The following is a 20,303-nucleotide window of genomic DNA, read 5'->3' as shown; positions in this document are numbered from 1 at the left end:
TGAGGTTTTGATTTGGGAAGAATAACATGTGAACTCTTATTGTTAACGGCTTGTAAAAATGTTATGACTTCAGTATTACCACTGTGTAAAATCATGCGTCTCTTGTATTATATTCATATCTTTTCTTAGCAGTGCCTTGAATTTAAATAGACTAGTTTCTCCCTTTCCAGGGATCCCCAGTGAAAGTCTTTGCTCACTGAGTGGAGGTCTCTGTACATTGAGCTCCTGGTGCTGCTGATTCTGCAGGTGCCAATGGGACTTTGTGCTCCTATGTGCTATTGAATTTTTATAATTGAACTGATTTTTTTCCTCATGCTCTGTGACTGTCCAAAGGGGAGAAATATATTGAAAGGTACAGTTGTCAGAGGATAGGGTAGAGAGCCAAGGAATGCATCTCCTGCCAACTCCTGACCTGAGTGTCTCTCATTTCAGAATGGCCCATGGGTTTCTTTGAGAACATCGGACAGCTTTCCAGTGGGAGCAGGACTAGGTTGGATAAAGTGGTCATATTTAAAAGTGATTAACTATTCCCCTGGAGAGAAATAAATGCCCACACACAGTTACTCCTCTCTATTCCCAATGCAATGCCCATTTGACACCCTGTAGGCACAGTTAAAGATAGCAAGTCAGATGCAACTTACCAAGTTACATGTTTACCTGGGGAAGAAACTGGCCAAGTCCGTCTGGGCCATTGGATGCCAAGAAGGCACTTATAAACATTCCCTACATGGAGATGTGCATGCTCTCAGCAGTTCTGGTCTGCCAAGAAATTAATGTGTAAACGTCTACTGGGCCAGTCCTCTTTTTTGGTCAGGGCTGTATAATGAACTCTTAGGAAATTAAAACCGAAAATTTGACCACAGGAGAGCAGGTGGCATGAGTCTGGAGGTGCTATTGATTATCAGGTCAGTGACATCATTTCTTGATCTGGGAGAAAATAACAAAAAGCATTTGGTGGAAGTTTACCATCATTTCTTTTCTCCACATGTGGCATTTTATCTGCCTTGGTATCCTTTGGATTTTGGATCCTTTCAGAAACTCACTGACTGTCTTGTTTGTATGAATGTAGCTATCCCTCAGTTATCTGGGAGTGGGCATATCACACTGGGTTGTCCCCTCTCTTGCCCTCTCAAACCACTTCCCTCCCATTCAAATGAACTCTAGTCTTTAGGCTTTATTCATAATAAGGAGAAGTGATTCCCTGTAAAGAGCACTTCAACTTCTGAGGCATTTGAAAAGTCAAATATTTTAATTTTGTTTTTTTGTGTTTTCTGTCCATATCCCTGGCCACCATACATTGTAGAGGGAGGCAGAAGACTCTGTATCTGTTGTCTCACTCATTCTCAGCCAGAGTATGGGGATACCTTGGAACAGATAGAGGATGCCCTTGGAATGACCTCTGTGTTTGATTTTCGCACTCCTCATCACTTGTCATCAGAGTGGCATGTGGAGACTGAAGAGTATAGGAAGGATGGGTAGGGCGTGTTTTGAATATAATGACTCCATATTAGTCAGCCAAAGGGGTGCTGATGCAAAGTATCAGAAATCTGTTGGCTTTTATAAAGAGTATTTATTTGTGGTAAAAGCTTATAGTCCGAAGGCCATGGGAAGTCCAACTCAACGTACTGTAAGAGGTTCTTTCTCACCAAAGTCAGTTGTCACATCTTGAAGCAAGATGGCAGGCCATCTCTGCAAGGGTTCAGCCTTCCTCTCTCTCAGCTACAGGCTGGCATAGGGCTTGTTTCTCTACAGCTGCAAACTATCAGGCAAATGACTCATCTCTCTTCCAGGGTCTTTAGCTGTTTGAGTTCTCCTTTCTGTCACGTGGCAGGAACAAAATGACTGAGCTCTCTCCTCTTCCCATGTCATCTTCCATGTGTCTTCTTGAGTGAGTGTCTGTTTGTATAGGCCAAAGGGGTCAGGGACTTAACTTGAGCTACACCTTACTGACATACCCTGATCAGAAACCCTAAATTGATTTTATCAGATATACTTCATCAGAGACCCTTCACCCAATCTAATACAGTCAAAGGTCATCACACCCAGAGGAACAGACCAGTTTATAAATATAATCTTTCTCTTTTTGGGGATTTATAAATAATATCAAACTGCCACAGACTCCTGTGCATTAAGCAGGGATGCACTAAGGAGCTGCCTCCCCTGTGAGTGGAATTACTCTTCCTCCCCTCACCCCCCAGAGTAGATACAATTTCTTCCACCTGGGATAATTGTCCCCAGATGGACTGCAGCCCCTATCTAGGACATTACTGGCCCACCAAAAAATCAAGATCATTCTAGAGTTTTTAACTGTAGATGAGCCACTCCAACTTAAAAATTATAGATACATATTGAAAATGTTACTACGGAATCAGCACCCAGAGTGAATACACACTCACTTGGATAACAAGCACAAGGCAACTTCATATACACACATCTCTCTTTGTGGTGCTCTGTGAAATCCTGCCTCAGTTAGCCTGGGCCACAGCTGCCTCCAGCCCAACTATGGAGAGCCCCTCAGGTGCTCTTGCTGCCCCTTCCTGTACTTTTCCAGACACTCAGTTCCCTGGTCTGAATATTGCTTCCGTATGTCTCACTCCCCTGTCTCAGCTCAAAAAAAAAAAAAAATACACATCATGCAACACCATAGCAAGTCAGCTAACCCCGGCTGGCGCTCTTAACTAAGCCTTTGTGAAGCTGCCTGTGGGGTACTTCTTACCAGGCAGGGATGGGAATTAATAGGGAGAGCCAAGCAGCTTTTGGCTAAGTTTTCCTTTTCATGTTGCATTAACCAGCATCTCCACAGGCTTGATTAATTCCAACCTCAGTCCCTTGTTCCTCTCCCCTCCTCAAGGCAACAAGAAATAAATGACTTGAATTTGGGAGAAAAATACTCCTGTGCTTGATTTCTGCCTTCCAAAATGCTGACGTAGCAGGTGCCTTGGCTATAGCCAGCCCATTCTTCCTGATGAGAGGTGGCCTGGAATACTTTTGGAGCATGGCAGAGAACATTCAGTCCCCAGGTGGGAGGGAGGGAGGACGGAAGAAAGCTGGAAATGCGATCTGCTTGTATTTTATAATTCTCTCCGGTTACTTTCGGTGACTTATGGTCCTTCATAACTAAATTAGCATCCAACTGTATTTGGTGTTCTTTAATGATGTATTTTACATGAGCGTCTTAGGAGTATTGTTGACTTTGATCATTTTGTTGGAAATTCTTTCTTTCTTTGGTTTGAGCTACTTATTTTCTTGCTTTCACTCTCCCACATAGACTTATAGATGATTTTATAGCCCAGTTTGGCTCCTCTCTGATCACTTTAACTTGTGCCTGACCAGTGTGGAAAGGCTTCATGGTGAAGGGAGGAAGAAGAGGCAGCAATTGTATTTTTCCTGCCACCCAGTGGACAGAGGCCCAGCCCTGGGAAGCCCAGAAGATCCCTGGAAACATCATCTTGGGGTGGGGGTGGAAGGGTGGGGGAAGCATGAAGCCCTTGGGGTCACCCTGGACTCTCCCAGCCTCCCTGGGAGCTTCGTATTGGGGTGCTCCCAAGCCTACCTCCATCCTCTGGAATGGCTCTGCAGCAGCCTTTTGGGTCGTACTTGTCGCCAGGCACCCCTGCCTGCTTTTAAGGCCCAGATGAAATGCCATTTTCTCCCTGTCCTTGCCAGCAGCTGCCATGTTAAAAGCCTGTAACACAGAAAATCTGTACCCCTGGGGGAGTTTCTCAGATACCAGTTTCCTCTTATCCTTCCAGAGCCCTCTCAGAGGGACCTTGTCTCACTCTTCAGCCTGCACCGTTCTTGGGACAGTTGGTCTGATGGGTTGGGAGAGGATTACTGGATGGCAGCATTTGCTTGTCCTGCTTGGAGTTCCAGGCATGAAGAGCCGGGAATTGGAACACACTGCAAACTGCGAAAGGGCTTAGGTCCCCCAGAAGAACCACTGTTCTTGGCCTTTGGGTGTGAGGAGTGTGTAGGACTGTACTTTTCCTGAAGGATGAGTCCTGCAATTTGTCTAGGCCCAAAGGGAAGCAGCTGAGTGGAATTAAAGTCCACTGTTCTAAGTGCTGCCAGCATCCCAAGACTATTTGATAAAGAAACCAGGAGAGTTGGCCTCTAACAGGAGCCCTGGTGAGATTCTATGGCTTCAGGATGGAAGGGGTTTTAAGGGAGAAGCTTAGCTTATTTTTTCTGACCCCAATATGTGAGAGCCCTGTTTTTAAAGGCTTATCCAGAGAAAATTTGCCCAAGTTATTTTCAGTGTATAACTTCTAATAATCAGCATTCCCTGGAATTCCTTCTCTATATCAAATCTAAATCTTTAACAGAAAGATGAGGCTGAGCTAAGAGATTCCGGTTGCTTTGACCTGCTTAGGGGGAAGTACTGCTTCCCAGGCATCAGAGCCTCTCGTTGCCTCTCTGTGTGCTCTCCAGTTAAGGAGTGAGGGGTGCGTGGAGGTTAATAATTAACTCAAAGTGGTGAACTTTTTATTGCAGTTTCACTTTCCAACAGACATTATTTTATTATTGGAAGCATTTGTGGCCCTACACTCTGAAACTGAGGAAGAATATTTTAAAAACTATATAGTTTTTTACTACATTTTGAAGATAAAAAAATTGAAGTAGAGGTGATTCACCACGAGGCACATGCTAAGTTTCAGCATCAACTCTTTGTGTTTCCATGCTTTGACATTCTTTCCACCCAAGGATTCTGATCTAAATATTCACAGCATTGCTTTTACAGGAGAAATCCAGTTCCCTCTTGTGTGTTATGTGTGTGTATGTGTATTTCTTTGTGATATTTTAATGTTGTGACCTATAAATTGATCCACTGTGTTTATTTTTAAAAGTCATCTCTTTTAAACGTTGATGAGAAGAATAACTACAAATATAATTTCATTTTAAGGGAGAAGGGGCCTTAACCTCCCTGGCTCTGAAGTCAGTTATCGCAGGCATTTTCCAAGCTACTCAGGCCCTCATTCATCTCTGGCCCTCTGGCATTACAGTAATTACACTAGATGGCAGAGGAATTGTTACCAGATAATATCTTAGAAATGGGGAAATTATGAGCTAATTTCAAGCCATCTCAAACTAATGAGAATGTTCTTTGTGGAGTGCTACCAATGTAAACCTTTAAAAAATGATAAGTGGGAGATATTTAAGTTTTTTATCTATTGAGCCCAGGACAAGCTCTCCTAGCACACCCAGGTGCTATTTTCTGACCAAATGCTAGCATGACTCTTTTATCTTCCTTTGAGCTTTTATTAATTAAATTCATCTGCGAGTGGGCAGTTTTCAGCAACCTTTCTTGGGGGGAAAAAAGAGAATGAAGGTCTAGGTGATTTGACTCACTCCTTGGGCTGTCACCTGGACTAGGAAGGCCCCACACCAGGCTAATGACTGGCAGCCTCTGTGCCTCCCTTCTGCCCAGATTGGACTCTGCATCTGTGGTCTTGTTTTATTAACCTAGAATTATTTCTCTCACATGGGTGTGACCAAAAACTGTGCTTTAATGTGGTCTCTAAGCAGTTGGCTCCTTTGATCTCAAAATGACTTCCCACTTTTCCTTGTCTTATACTTTGGGGGTGGGGAGAGACACAGGGGATCAAGAAGTCTGATGTTTTTCTGGGCACTGACCCGGTACATCCATTTGTACTGTTCCTTCTGCATAGGGTACTTTCTCTCCCTCCATCCTCTGCCACCATCCCTCCTCACCAGGGATGGCTCAGTGTCTACTTGGGGATGGTATTGAGGGAGTGCAATCTGTTTGGATGGGTTTGATGAGAAAATGCCATTGTCCATATCGTAGAAAAGGGGTGGAGACGGGAAGGTTATGCAGAAAGCTGAAGCCTATCCTCCCAGCCCTTCTCCCACTTTCCATGTGTTCAGATACCTCTTCTTCTGGGAGGTCATCCCTCTTGTATACAAACAGTCCTTCCCCAAGTTCTCTTTCCCTCTTTCTCTTCTTCTTTTTTTTTTTGATGAAACTCATTACTCCTCGCTGAGTTGAGTGTGGTCTCAGAAATTGGACTCTCTTGCTGAGTTCCTAGCCGGGGGAGTTCTATCACAGTCCCTAAAGGAACAGCAACAATCCCACAAGTGCAACAGCTATGACCAAAAAAGAATGAAGGTCCAACAATGAGCCCTTGACACTAATGACTATGCTTGTGAGCCCATACACTGAAATAAGAACAAGGCCTAGAGCTGCAGGGTGCCTAAGAGTTACCTCCTGAGAGCCTTTGTGTTGCTCAAATGTGGCCAGTCTCGAAGCCAAACTCAGCATGTAAATGCGTTGCCTTCCCCCCCAGCGTGGGACATGACTCCCGGGGATGAGCCTCCCTGGCACTGAGGGATTACTACCAAGTACCAGCTGATGATGTAACTAGAAAATGACCTTGAATAAAAGGTTCAACTTGGACCAGCAGAATATCTCAGTCTACATATAATACCAGGAGTTAAAAGTGCTTTTTGACCTGAATCAAGGGGAAAATGGAAAGGACAAATGAGTTAATATAGCTATGAGTCTCCAAAAAGAGCCGGGAGCTTATCAGAGGGGTTGCCCTTATGCACTCCTCAGCAGAGTCCCAGAGACAGATAAAGTAGATAGAACCCCAGGTATTGGTTCTTCTGAGGGCTACAGAGACCCACAGGTTCTATGGTCATGGCAGATGGAGTTCAGTGCCATGTCAGTTGGCCCTTCTTTGGAGTTTGTGTTTCTGTGTGATGGAGCTGGACTCAGATGTGATCTTTTTTCACAAGCCTCTCCTGTCACTTTTACCAGAATTGTAGTTGGTGCTGGGGTTTAATATATACCCAGGGGATCTGAATCTCTGGACTGACCATATGATAGCCAGGCCCTGAGCCTCAACAGACTTCAGCTCCTACACTCTGGTTTATTGGACTTAACCCCATTCAGCTAACATGGAGTTGAAGAAGGTCAACCACCACACCAGGGAGCCAAGAGTGCCTACAACTGACAGCAGGAGGATTGCATCCAGCATCCATGTGGCATCTAAGCCCCCTCTTGATATAGATGTGAAGTGGACACAACCATTCCAAGGTCCACAGGATGGAGGAATAGAATATGGATTAGAGTAGACTTACTGATATTCTGTTCATTGTGATTAGTAAAGAAAATGTGGCATTGGTGTGGAGAAAGTGGCCATGGTGGCTGCTGGGTGTGAGGAATGGGAGGAAGAGATGAGATGTGGAAGCATTTTTGGGACTTGGAGTTGTCCTGGGTGATGCTCCAGGGACAGTTACCTGACATTGTATGTCCTCCCATGGCCCACTGGGTGGAACTCGGGAGAGTGTGGGCTATGGTGTGGACCATTGACCATGAGGTGCAGTGGTGCTCTGAGATGTATTCACCAAATGCAATGAATGTCTCATGATGATGGAGGAGATTGTTGCTATGGGGGGAGGAGTGGGGTGAAGGGGGTGGGAACCTAATATTTTTTTAATGTAATATTAAAAAAATTAAGACCAAAAAAAAAAAAGAAATTGGACTCCCTGAACTCAAAACCTGGCTCTATCTACTGACTCGCTGACCTTGGACAGGCTTTTTATAATCTCCTCATACCTCAGTTTCTTCTACTGTAAAATGGAATTAATAGTAAACCCTAACTCTTGGGGTTGCTATGGAGGTTCAGTGAGTGAAAGCTCTGCAAGCCTCACTGACAAGGCCCTGCCGGCTTATTCAGCCTGTTATGTGACTGAGTGAAGGAGAGAAGTGTGCCTCTTCTAGATTTCTGCCCTTTCTCACCCTCTCAGCTGATGCCATTGCTCAGTGTACAAGGGGGCCCTACTTGTTTGTCGTTACAGCTGCTGGTGCTGTTAATGTTCCTGGCTTGGTGGGCAAACACCACATCTATCCAGTTGTTCAAATGAATCTCATCTGCACTCCCTGTTGGTCATTTTAAGTCCTCCCATTTCCATCTTCCTTAATGTCTTTAGAACTTTTCCATTGCTGGCCCACCAAAAGCTAATATCAAATCCTGCTTGGATCTTGCCTGGATTAGTCCTCCAATGATGTATACCTAAGTCGATTTCTTGCCTTCAGTCTTGCATACCTTCCTCAAATCGGTTTTTCTCTACCCTTCTGCGAGTTTCTAGGATGCAAATCTGATTGTCATTTCTTAATTTCAAATCCTTCCAAACATGCCTATTGTCACCTGATGAAATCCAAACTCCTTAGTTTGTAGCATTAAAGTCCTATAGGGCAAGATCTCAGCTTCCTGATGCTGTGTTCTGCCTCATCCCTCTTTCCACCCTCCTCCCTGCTTGCACCATCTTCCCCCACACCACATCCTCTGTCATCTAACCATACTGCAAATATTTGATTTGAGGAGTATAAGGTGCTTTAATAAATCCATTTTTAAAGTTAAAAACCAATGAATAATTGACCAAAGATTACAGGCAATTCAGAGTCCAGATGACTGGTATACATACACAACACAAAATGTTAAACTCTACTAATGTTCAAAGAAATGAAAATTAAAACAAAGGGAAGTGGATGTGACTCAAGCAGTTGGGTACCCACCTACCACATGGGAGGTCCTGGGTTCAGTTCCTTGTGCCTCCTTAAAAAAAAAAAAAAAAAAAACATTTTTCCTATACTAATGAAGCAAAGAATTTTTAAAGTTAATACTCAGTATTGACCAAAGGGCCTTGCTATGACATTGGTATACCCAGTGAGGGTAAGATAGGATTGACTTCTAGAGCACAAGTGAACTTTGTGGGTGATGGCAGTGTTCTGTAGAGTACCACACTATATAAAATTTGGAAAACTCATCAAAATATACACTGAAAATTGGTGCACTATGTATGTATACTGTAATTCATTAAAGATTTAAATGACACAGTATTGACCATTATTAGAACAAGACACTTTCGTACATGGGGGCAGGGGCAGGGGAGATGATAATACAAATTGAATCTACTTTTCTGGAAGCTAATTTGCATCTACCTGTTAAGGAACTTTTTTTTTTTGACATGGTAATTCTCCTTCTAGGTCATCATCCTAAGGAGAGAATCATAAATTCAAAGATTTATATACAAAAGTATTTGCCACAGCATTAATAGCAGCTAAAAACAGGAGCATGAACCAAAGTGCCCTCAGGAGGGGATTGGTTAAATTATGATATATTTGCACAGGAGCCGTTGCTGGCCCAGTTGGAGCCTTTGTGTGAATTGGAAAAAGGCAGTCGTTCTCGGTGGGATGGGTTCCTCCAAGGCTTTTGAAGGGAGCACCAGCTGATTTTCAGCCCCTACTTGGGCATCTTGTTCAGTACCAGGGCCATAAGCAGCAGCCCTCATCCATAGGATAGTCGATGAGGCAGATATTCAAACTGAAGTCTTTGGAGAACGATGACATGGGCAAATATTTGCAATGGAAAGTTAAAGGATAAAAACAGGTAGAAAGGTACATGGAATTCTATTTTTGTTTAAAAATATAAAATCACTAAAAGGAAACCTACCGAAATGTAGCTGGTGCTCAATATGAGTGAAGGAATCAGTGGTGGCTTTCTCTTTCCTGTTTCACATATTTTTCCTAACTTTTCCTACTGTCTTCCCTCTTTCTGATAAAAATAGCTGCATATCTGACTTTCCTAATTTCTTAAGGTTCACTGTAGTGCTGATAGCTGCAATGGTGGTTTCTTTGAGAATGAGAGCAGAAAATGAGAATTCCATGCTGGAGTTAAGGGCGGAGGTGACTGGGAGGGGAGGGTGACGGCAGCTTGTTGAAGTCCTGTTGATGCCCTCAATAAATGAAGATACCTTTCTTACTTTTGTCCTTTCCTCTTTCCATTCTGCAGGTTTGAGACATTTGAGGTAAACAGCTTTGAGCAGTTTTGTATCAACTATGCAAATGAAAAGCTCCAGCAGCAGTTCAACTCGGTAGGCTTGGTTTTCAGACCTGCGGGCGTCAGTGTGGGAGGCCTTTCTCTCTTCCTGGGAGCCACTGCCCAGGCCACTTCTCACCCTTCCAGGGTCAGTGGGCTCTTAGCTCTAACCCTACCTTCGCTTTGTTTTCTGGTGGTACCCCAGCTGAGGAAGGCACTAGCTATACCTCAGATGGAGGTCTGAACAGAGGCAGCTGTGTTTACAGTGAATGGGTCTCTGTTTGGCTTTGGTTCCCACGCATGAGGCCCAGCTTCTGAGGTATTTAAGCACCCAGCAAGCCAGATATGGGACTTCTTGTGGTTGATTGGGATATGAGAACACAGGTGATCACTAGACTGTCCTAGGGAAGGGTTCATACAGGAATGAGGACTCACCTAACCACGTTTTTCTTTTCTGTAGTCCTGATCATATCTTAGTGCCCAGACCTTTTCTAGTGGGTATCTACCTCCTTCCAGAACTCAGTATCAAGTGGTTGAGAGTTCAGGGAAGATAAATAGCAAATTGTGTCTGCAGACCACTAACCTTGACCTTTCACTTCTTATCCCAGCACGTATTCAAACTAGAGCAAGAAGAATATATGAAGGAGGCGATCCCTTGGACCTTGATTGATTTTTATGATAACCAACCTTGCATTGACCTCATAGAAGCTAAGCTGGGTATCTTGGACTTGCTGGATGAAGAATGTAAGGTAAAATTGATGCTACTGTTGGATTAGTTCAATTCTGGGCTCAGGATGTAAGGCAGAGGACAGCTGTGCAGTGTGAGGAACCATGTGAGATCACAGAGCTAGAATCTCACACGTGATGGCACACCGCAGCCTTTAGTGTGCTGGAAGAAGCCCCAGTGTCCATTCTGTGTACTAGAAGGTAACACATCAAATGTGACTGGCATTGCTACGGGGGTAAACTTGCACCATTTAGGCAGAAACTGGGTAGAATGGATTGATACGAAGTTCTCCCCCAAATGTCCTAGGTGCCAAGAGAAGAATCCCAACATGTAGGCAGGTGCCCCCATAGAGTGAGGGCCCAAGGACCAGAATAATCTTTGCTATGCCCAGATGTCTTGTGAGTCATCAACTACATGACTCAGGCACATGAGATCCATAGATTGCTCCCATCTGGCTTTTTGTGGACTCCACCTGGTGTGATGGGAAGTATTGACTTGCCAGCGTGGAGAGAACCAGGTAGCTTTGGGTCTGTGAAGTGAGGGGACTGGGATTTTAGCAATCACCTAACTTCTTTGGCCTCTGGTTACCTCCTCTCTGAAGTGATGGAGGTTGGATTGGATGATGTTCAGAGTCTCTTCCAGTGACAGAATCTCTCATCAAAAAATGTTAGAAACTACATAATTGTTGGGATTGAAAGGAAAGAACCCAGTTTCTTTGACCTTCTGATCTCCCACATCTTGTTTGTGAGGGCTTGAACGTGGCTTCATAGACTGTGAGGGGGAGAAGTGTCCCTTCCAGAAGGGCTGCCGTGGTTTTATTGTCTTTGAAAATGAAGAAAGGTTAATAAAATGGTAAAAGAGTGAAAATATACAGGAATCTAAAGTGTGCACATTTTTATCTCCTGAAGTTTCTCGGCATTTCTTTAGGGACATGGGCTTCATCCTCAGAGTCAGAAGCCAAGCAGGGTTTTCTCTGAGTGACAGGGGTCTGCCCAGGTTTGCCCAGCCTGAGAGGCTGTGGGAGGGGTAATAAAACAGCTGCCCCTGGATTGAGCAGTCCCAGCTAAAGGACAGAAGTTGCAGCCCAGGCCCTCCCTCTCCCCTCCGTAGGGCCCTCATGCTCTTTACAACGAACTAACCCCTTGCTTTGGGGACTCTGCCAGCAGCTCCCTTCTGATGCTTCAAGGAGCACCCCCAATCTCTTGAGGCTCCTTCAGCTGCACACTCCCACCCTAGAGAGCACCATGTCTTTGTGCCCAAGGCAGGCCTCTGGGATGCTGAGCCTGGAGAGAAGCTGTCCCTGGCCCTTCACCCTCCCCCTTCATGGGAAAGCTGAAGGTTGTACACCACTGTCAGGGGCCCGTTTGTCATGCACAGGTCTGCCTGGCTCAGTGATGGAGACCTGACTGTGACATAAGCCACAATACCCGGGGCAGCATGGCTCCCCTCTCCCATTACACACAGCCCCTCATTACAACAGCTCAGTGCTGCAGGATGAGGGAGGCTGGGAACTGAGCAGCTGCCTGATTGGTTTTCCATGACTTACACAGCCTTTAGCAGGCAACCCAGGGCCACTCGTGGATGTGTTGTGGCTTGTGCTTTGAGAAACCGAGAATTGCCATCATCCAAGGGCACACATCCCAGGAACGTCAAACCGGAGTGGTGGGAACAGTGTCCCCAGCCACGGGCACAGTCGGATAGGCAGAGACCTTAGGCTCCTGTCCCGAGGGTGGGGTGTGAGCCCGAGGGGAGGCCCGGGGCAGTGCCAACCAGGGAGCAGGCAGCCGCAGGGGTGGCACGAGAGCGCTTGGCAGCGCAGCGGCTGCAGGGGGAAGCAGCCAGATTCAGGCCAGCTGCAAACAACTGAACAAGTGTGAAAGTCACCTCCTGCAGTCCCTAGGCTTTGCAGCCATGGATACCCCAGCCCAGGAGGTGTCCTCAGGCACTCCTGTTCTCTTTCCTACTGCGTTCCTGTCACTTGGGGCCTATCTGCTGGAATCTGCTTACTTCAGAGGCAAAAGGAAATTAATACTGTCACTGTTCATATATTGATGCCCTCTGCCTTGTGCTCTGTGGCTCTTCCTGCTTGCATCCGATTTATGAAATCAAGTGATTTAACTTTAACACTGTATCCAGTTCCAGTCAAATACCAGGAAGGTATTCTGCACTTACTATAAATCTCATCGTGAGGCGAGACCCCTCAGGAGAGGAGGAAAGGATTTCCCAGCTGAACAGCGAAGGGAAAGGGCAATTGGCTCGGGCGCTGGAGGGGCTGGGTGTCAGCGAGCGGGCCGAGGGGCCCGGGGAGGCCTGTGGTAGTGTGTGGGCAGGGCCTGGTGCCCAGGTGCCGAGGTCAGGGTCTCTGAGCAGGTGGGGAGAGGCAGGCCACAGCCCAAGGGCAGCTGAGTGACAGGGAGCAGCCTCGAGAGCAGGGCACACCAACTCAGACTTCAGACCAGGCGCAGCAGGCGGGATTCCATGCGGGGCTCTCCTTAGAAGGCAGGGTTGAAGGAAAACCTGCGTTTCTTTTTCATCAAGCTGGTGGGGGCTCACGTGGTTGAAATTGGGGGTAGGACTGCAAATGGGACACATTTCGGCTCCCCTGCTGCCAAGGTCAGGGGTGTAGTAAAGCAGGCAAGATGAACACCAAGTTAAGGACTAAGGTAAGACCCCACAATGTGGAAACGTTTTTTTCTTAGATTTAAATTGGTCTAGGAATTCAGGGTGATTCAATATAACCTGATACAGCTTTTAGTAGCAGGCAGGTTTTTAAACCATGCATCAGTGCATTTGTTAGAACTCATCGACCTGTACACTAAAGGGTAAATCTCACTGTATGCAATTATACGCCAGTAAACCTGACAGAGATAAACAGGGGGCCTGTGGCTTGAGCTTTCAGCAGGTGAGGGATCCCCATGGAGCTGGACGCACCTGGGCAGCTGGTGGCCCTCGGGACAGTCCTGCTGGACCATGGGAGCTACCTCCGACAGGTGCCTTTCCTTCCCTGAGCCTCAGGCACACTCTGCAGGACGAGGCAGAACGTGATTACGGTGTACCGAACTGTGTTCTGTGACCTGCACGTGACAGGACACAAAGCCAAGTGAAGAAATCCATGCGTGGTGCAAAAGCTGCCATTGGGAAAAATCACTTTTCTTGGAGAAGATGCACAGTGGCAGGCAGGGCCGGGAAACCAGGATTTAAATTAGAAATGTGGAGATGAGTGGCTGTGGATTTAAAGGGCAGCACACAAGGTGGCTCCCAGAGCTGAGAGCAGCTGAGACACTGAGCCCGGGGGTTCGCAATAGTCCTCCCCGGAGCCTGTAATTCGGGCTGCGGTGCCAGCCGGAGGCTGCAGGGGAGGTAGGGAGACCAGAATATTAAACCACTCAAGATCGTTTCAAGTAGAAAGTCCCCTTTGCAGTCACAGAGAGACCCAGACCAAGTCACCCATGGTGGCTGCCACTGTTATCCAGAAGGGCAGGGGGAGAGGGTGTTTGCCTGTGGGAAACCTTATGTTCCCGGCTGCTCTTCAAAACTTTCCCATCCCCAGGAGCTCCGAGGCCGGTCAAGGGGTTGGTGATGACTGCCCTGTCTGCTTCCAAGCCATGTTCACACTGGGCATTTCCTGCCACCCTGCGCTTTGGTCATTCGTCCCGTCCTAGTCTGGGCCCATAGGACATCCGGGTCAGTGCGTGCTTCCTCCTAGATGACATATTTCCCTTTCAGCAGGAAATTTCTGGAGATAATATTTTGACCTATGGAAGCAATTCTAGTGAATGGAAATGCAGATGCTTTCCCAGGTGGAGAGGTGGTGTTGGGGGCAGACTAGGCAGGCGGAAAGGCAGAGGAGCAGGTTCTGCCTTGGATGAGGAGGATTCTTTTGTTTCCTGGAACCCAGCCTGAGCCAGTGCCTGAAGTAAGGAGTTTCCTAATTAAAACCTCATTGTTGAGGCAATAGAGTAAAATCGGCCTTAGGACAGCAGGAGGCCTCCTGCCCTTTGTTTGCCTCCCTGCACCCAGCATGATCTTGTGAGAGACTGCTTTCTATTTAGAGAAATACATGATGCTTAAGAAGTGGCCCCAAAGGTTGTCTTGTCCAGTGCTTCTGTTTATAGGTTTAAAACCAAACCCGCAAGTGAAGAGATGAAATTTTCCCTCATTTACTCGTTTGTTCATGCAACAAGGCACATGTTCAATTCTTAGTGAACTGACCCCCCGCCCTTAAATTGTCTTCTCGCCCCTCAAGGGGTGGGGCAAGAGCAGCTGGGGAAATAGAATAACGAGAAAGGAATGGAAAGACTGAGGAGGAAATGCCTCAGGGAGGAGTGTCATGGGGAACAGTTTCCCCCAAAAGGGCTGTTTAAGCAGAGAAGTGAGATGAAGGAAGGGAACTTCTGGGCAAAGGGAGTGTCAAAATCCGGAGAATTATGAGTAGCCTGATTTGTGTAGTGTCCACTCTGGTGGCAGATGAGGTTGGAAAGCAGGAACCATGGGAGAAGTTTTGCCCGAGAAAGCACTTGGACTTGACTTTGCAGGTCCTGGGGAGCAGGCAAAGGATATGAAGCAGGGGAGAGATGTGATCAGATTTAAACTACTTTTCAGCAGCTCTGTCTGGTGACTGTAGAAGCTAAGCTGGAGAGAGAGACTGGAGTAAGCAGGGCAGTGAGGCAACTTTGCCGCAGTCCAGGTAGGAGATGATGGGGACTTGGAGAGAGGAGGAGAGGGGTTCCAGAAGGAAGTTAGCAGGGAGAGGGCCTCAGGGCCCGTTGGCTTTGACAGCGAGCCCTTTAGAGCAGTGTCAAGGGATTTGAACAGAAGGCTAATGTCACTACCTGAGGAGCTGATAGGGGGTGCAGCCCTGGAGATGGCCAACTTGAATTGCCCCTTCTGGAGGCTTGCCTGTGCAGCAAGAGAAGGCAAGACAGAGGGAAGACAGGAGAGGGTAGACAGCCGAGGATGGCAGAGGAGGGAAGGACGGTCCCTGGGGAGCAGGGGCTGGATGACTGGGATGCCAGCCAGGCGGGGGACGCTGCTTCCGATGAGAAGGGTAAGAGGGCGCAGGATGTTGTGGATATAGATGAGTTTCTGGATGTGTTAGAGCAGGAATTTGAGATTTCCTGCATGGCCACCTCTATTTCCCCTTGAAGGAGGCGATGTGGCATCTGCCAAGAGGCAGCGGGGTCAGAAACTTGAAGAGAATAGAGGAGGGTGGAAATGACTCTGCTGTGAACTGGAAGAGAAGTCTTGGAGGGCATAGATTTGCTTGCTGGGGTCAAAGACCAGAAATTTAGATACAAGGCTTGGTTGAGGTCAACTCCCAGTTTAGCTCTGGGAACAGCACCTTAATCCAGAGAGGTGATTCTCCTAGTGAACGTAGGTTTTAACTTCTGGCAGCAATACTAAGTTGTACCATGCCTGCGGGGTTGCTTAGGGGAACGAGTTGATGTTTGGTCTGTCTAGCCACCCAGGGGAGGGAATGAAGAAGGCTGGGTGGTTGGTCCAGCCAGGCGTGATGATGGAAAGGAGAGGGACAGGTGGTCCCTTTAAAGTGGTGGGGATGCGGAGGTGTTGATGGCAGGAGGTCAGCAGTGGGGGAGGCAGCAGGAAGCCCACAGAGGCCCTGGAGAGAATGAGACCACGAGTTGAGTGCCAGAAGGAAATGCTTGTGCACATGGGAACAAACTTCTCAAGTACTTGGTAAGCAAATGGATTTTTCTCAATATTCAATTTGGTGTAACTAGTATTGAATACCCAGTGCCAAGCACTGCTGAAAATACAAGGGGGCAGAAAACCTTCCTTGAAGGAGGCTATTAATTGTGTTGAGCAGAGGAGCTAGAATATATTTAATTCAGCATTTTTATATCTACTGTTTTCTATTTGTCTCCAAGCATCCTGTGTTTAGAAACACCAGGTGTGGGGAAGGAAGGGGTCAGCCTGGTGGGCCTGAGAGGAGGCAAGTGTGGAGGATGGGAACTCAGTAAACAGCCCAGCACCAGGCTGCTTTCTCTGTCTAGATTTGCCTCTTCTGGACACTTCATATAAATGGGACCTTCACTTTCGATGTGACGTGGCCACACAGCCAGTCAGAGGGACCAGGCCTCTGAGTAGCACCTAGATGAGGACAGGGCCAAAAGCCAGGCTTCTAGGCAATGTCCTCTGCACATCATTGGAGAGGAGGAAATCCATATGAAACCACATGTCAAATTTTTTCAAAAGGGTTTTATTTTGCTGCATATTCCAGCGCTACTGATAACCACAATTCAGATTTTATCAAAACATAGGACTTGCTTTCTTTTTCCCATGCCTGTTTTAAATCTACTTGTATGGAAATTTTGGGGAGAGTTAAGAGCCTGCCGCCTAAACCTGCCTTTAAAACTCTCTGTTGTTGGCAGGAAAGCATAATAGCAAAGAGCTCAAGAACCATCTTGCACTGTTTGAACTCCAGCTCTGCTTCCCGGCTTGGTGCCCTCGGGCAAGTTACTCATCTCTGTCTCAGTTTCCTTATCTGTAAAATGAGTATAAATATTGTGCTTAGACCATAGGATTATTGTGAGGATTAAATGAATCAATCTAAAATGAGTAAGAAAACGGCATGACAAATAATAAGTGCTGTGAGCATTAGCTGTTAGAATTATCGGAGAGTCTTATTTGTTGTGAGCTCCTGCTGGCCCTTATTTCTAGTCTCTGGGGGTGGGGAGTGAAAGAAGAGACAGACTATTATAGGAAATGTATATACACATGACCTTGATTGTTGGTTTCCTGTGATCATTAATTCATGCCAATCCTAATTAGGAAAGATATATAATTAGGGAGTCTTCCAGCAGGAGTCCAATTTTATTGCAAGACAACATGATTTTGTTACTGGCAAATGTGTGTGGCCCTGGTGGGGTTTTTCATCATGGTCTTGTCCACCCCAGTTCTGCCAGCCCCTCGAGGGCCACTTAGTTCCTGTCCTCCACCCTTGCCTTCTCTCAGCCCCACCAGGCTGACCCCTTCCTTCCCCACACCTGGTGTTTCTAAACACAGGATGCTTAGAGACAAATAGAAAACAGTGTATAAAAATGCTGAATTAAATATATTCTAGCTCCTCTGCTCAACACAATTAATAGCCTTCAAAAAAGGTTTTTTTTTTCCCTTGAATTTCCAGCAGTGCTTGGCACTGGGTATTCAATACTAGTTACACCAAACTGAATATTGAGAAAAATCCATTTGCTTACCAAGTGCTTGAGAAGTTTGTTCTCACATGCACAAACATTTCCTTCTGGCACAAATTTTATTAATTTGCATAGTAAAGCCGTCTCTTAAATGGTTGGTGCAAGGGTCACCTTCAGCCCTGCCTGGTGCAAATGCCAAATCTAAACTAATGCAGGGTGAACCAGTCAGTGAGCCAGGACTGAGGAATGGACCAGTCCTTGTCAGCAGGCGTGTGCGGTGAGTGGTGGCCGAGGAGGATGGAGGAACAAGTACCTGCCCGTTATGTCATCTTCGATGGTCCAAATGGTGATTTGCGTGACTCCATATGAGGTTTTCAAGGAAGCTCTTTTGAAGCCATCTGTAAAGATTCAGAAAGAAACTTCCCTTCAGAACTCTTACTATAATGAAAGCTCTAAATCTAAATCTCATTTTGGGGAGTGGCAGAGATTAACATATAGCTCAGTCCCTAGATATTTAGAATCCAGTGCATGGCCAGAACCACATTGTACGCTTTTTGAGGAGTAGGACAAAGTACTAAGTCACAGTCCTTGAACCCAACATGCCTACGATTTGTAGTGACAAGACAATACACAAAACCACAGTGAACAAGGCTTCTGAGAAAAGCACAGACCTGAGCCAGCCCTGGACATTGGTATTTAGATGGCCTTAGTGAAAGGCTGTGCTTTCCTGCTGCATGTGTCTAACCAAAGTGGGCAGAAATGACCCTGGAAGTGGTCTTGACATGTTCATGGCACCATGAGGTCAGTGACCTGCCTGGAGGGAAGAAGAATCTTCCTAGGATTTGTTCCATGGGTTGTGACTTTGTTCTTATGGTCTTGACTTCCATCTCCATCCTCTCAACATTTCCACCATCTACCAAAGAGCAGAGGCTTTGAGGCTCAGCCCACTCTCATCTGCCACGTGTGGCAGGTGGAGGAATACCATGGCAGGACCCTGAATAATGGTGGTGGAATCATTCTTTCCACAGTCCAGTTAGGGGCCAGGGTCATCTCTGCCACACTCTTTGCTTTATTTTTCACCTTCACAAAGCCCTCTACCCCGTTTTGTGTTCCTGAAGGTCCCCAAAGGAACTGACCAGAACTGGGCTCAAAAGCTCTATGATCGGCACTCCAGCAGCCAGCACTTCCAGAAGCCCCGCATGTCCAACACGTCCTTCATTGTTGTCCACTTTGCTGATAAGGTGAGTCTGCTCTGGATGGGCTTGGGCACTCCATTCACTGCACACTCAGCGGACACCAGGGCTTCTGGACTGAGATGGAGCTGTCCCTGTCCAATTCTGGTGGTCAGAGTCTCTTAGATAAGTTCTCCTTCTGTCCTTTCTTACTCACCCCACTTCATCTCTGCTCGCCGAACTGTTACTACATGGCACAACTCCACGAAGGAATTGTGTTTACTCAACCATAGATTTGACAACTATTTATTGAGGGACTCTTTCCTGGAAATATAGCAGCAAATAAAACAGTTATGATTCTACCCTCATGGAACTTGAGAAAAGGACGGAGTGAAAAGAAAGTATGTTATGATTATTACATGGAGGCATTTCTCTTCTTGGGGTGGCTCCTTTCCCAATATCTTATGTATACAAAGAATTTTCTAAATGGATTTCTGTTTGATATGCTGTAGCCCAGTGCTTCTCAAGTTTTGATGTGCATGTGAATCAGTTGAGGTCTTGTTAAGTGCAGATTCTGATTTAATAGGTCTGGGGTGTGGCTGAGAAGCTGTCTTCAGGGCCCTAAGGAAGCCTTCTAAGAGGCCATCTTCTGGGAACTCTTTTTTCCCACCAAATGGGTATTCAGTTCTCTCAGTGTAAATCCTGATCACATACTAGGTTTGCTGAAATGGGACATCTGTAGATTTCCCAACTACTCACAACTCTTCTCGGAAATCAACGCATGGATTAGATGAACCTATTTAGATATTCAGGAAACTAGTGAAGGAGTCTGGTCTGATTGGAGCCCTGACAACTGTTTCTCTTTCCCTTGCGGTGGCTCCAGGTGCAGTACCATTCAGATGGTTTTCTGGAGAAAAACAGAGACACGGTGTATGAAGAGCAGATCAACATCCTGAAGGCCAGCAAGGTAAAGAGCCTCAGAAAGTGTGAAAGAGAGCAACACTGTCCACAGCCAGAGCCAGGACCGTGAGTGGACAGCGACTGGCCGGTGTTGGGCACGCTCTACAGTGTGGGAAGGCAGGGGAGGGTGAAGGGTGTGTGTGTGTCTTGGTTATTTCCGTGGAAAAACTGAGAATGGCTTGATGCAGGGAAGAAGGCAGGATGTGGGGGGCGGGGAGGGGAACAGCTGGGAAAGACAGCAGCTGATGGAAGGTGTGTGGGGGTGGAGTGGGGGGCTGCAAAAGGGCTGGCAGTCAGAGACGATGGTGAGTGTAAAGGTGAAAACATCCCTGGCGTCCACTGAGCCATTTGCCTTCCATTTTTCTGCTCACAGATGTAAAATTATTTAAACCCCTTCAAATCCTAGTATCAGTGCATTTAAATTCTGTTTAGCAGTCTACAAATTTCC

At 46.5% G+C, this 20,303-nt stretch overlaps 1 protein-coding gene across 1 annotated transcript in view; it reads left to right on the top strand.

Moving 5' to 3' along the window:
* Positions 1-20,303, top strand: part of MYO5B (myosin VB) — a 373,786-nt gene that overhangs the window by 236,599 nt on the left and 116,884 nt on the right. The window contains exons 11-14 of the mRNA XM_058277683.2: positions 9,816-9,897; positions 10,451-10,591; positions 18,842-18,964; positions 19,779-19,862. Of these exons, the coding sequence (XP_058133666.1) occupies positions 9,816-9,897; positions 10,451-10,591; positions 18,842-18,964; positions 19,779-19,862 (430 nt within the window). The remainder of the gene's footprint in view (positions 1-9,815; positions 9,898-10,450; positions 10,592-18,841; positions 18,965-19,778; positions 19,863-20,303) is intronic.

The sequence above is a fragment of the Dasypus novemcinctus genome, chromosome 16 (genome assembly GCF_030445035.2).
Source record: "Dasypus novemcinctus isolate mDasNov1 chromosome 16, mDasNov1.1.hap2, whole genome shotgun sequence".
NCBI lineage: Eukaryota > Metazoa > Chordata > Mammalia > Cingulata > Dasypodidae > Dasypus > Dasypus novemcinctus.
Note: the sequence above shows the minus strand (reverse complement) of the source record. Positions and strands in the feature narration are given on the sequence as shown.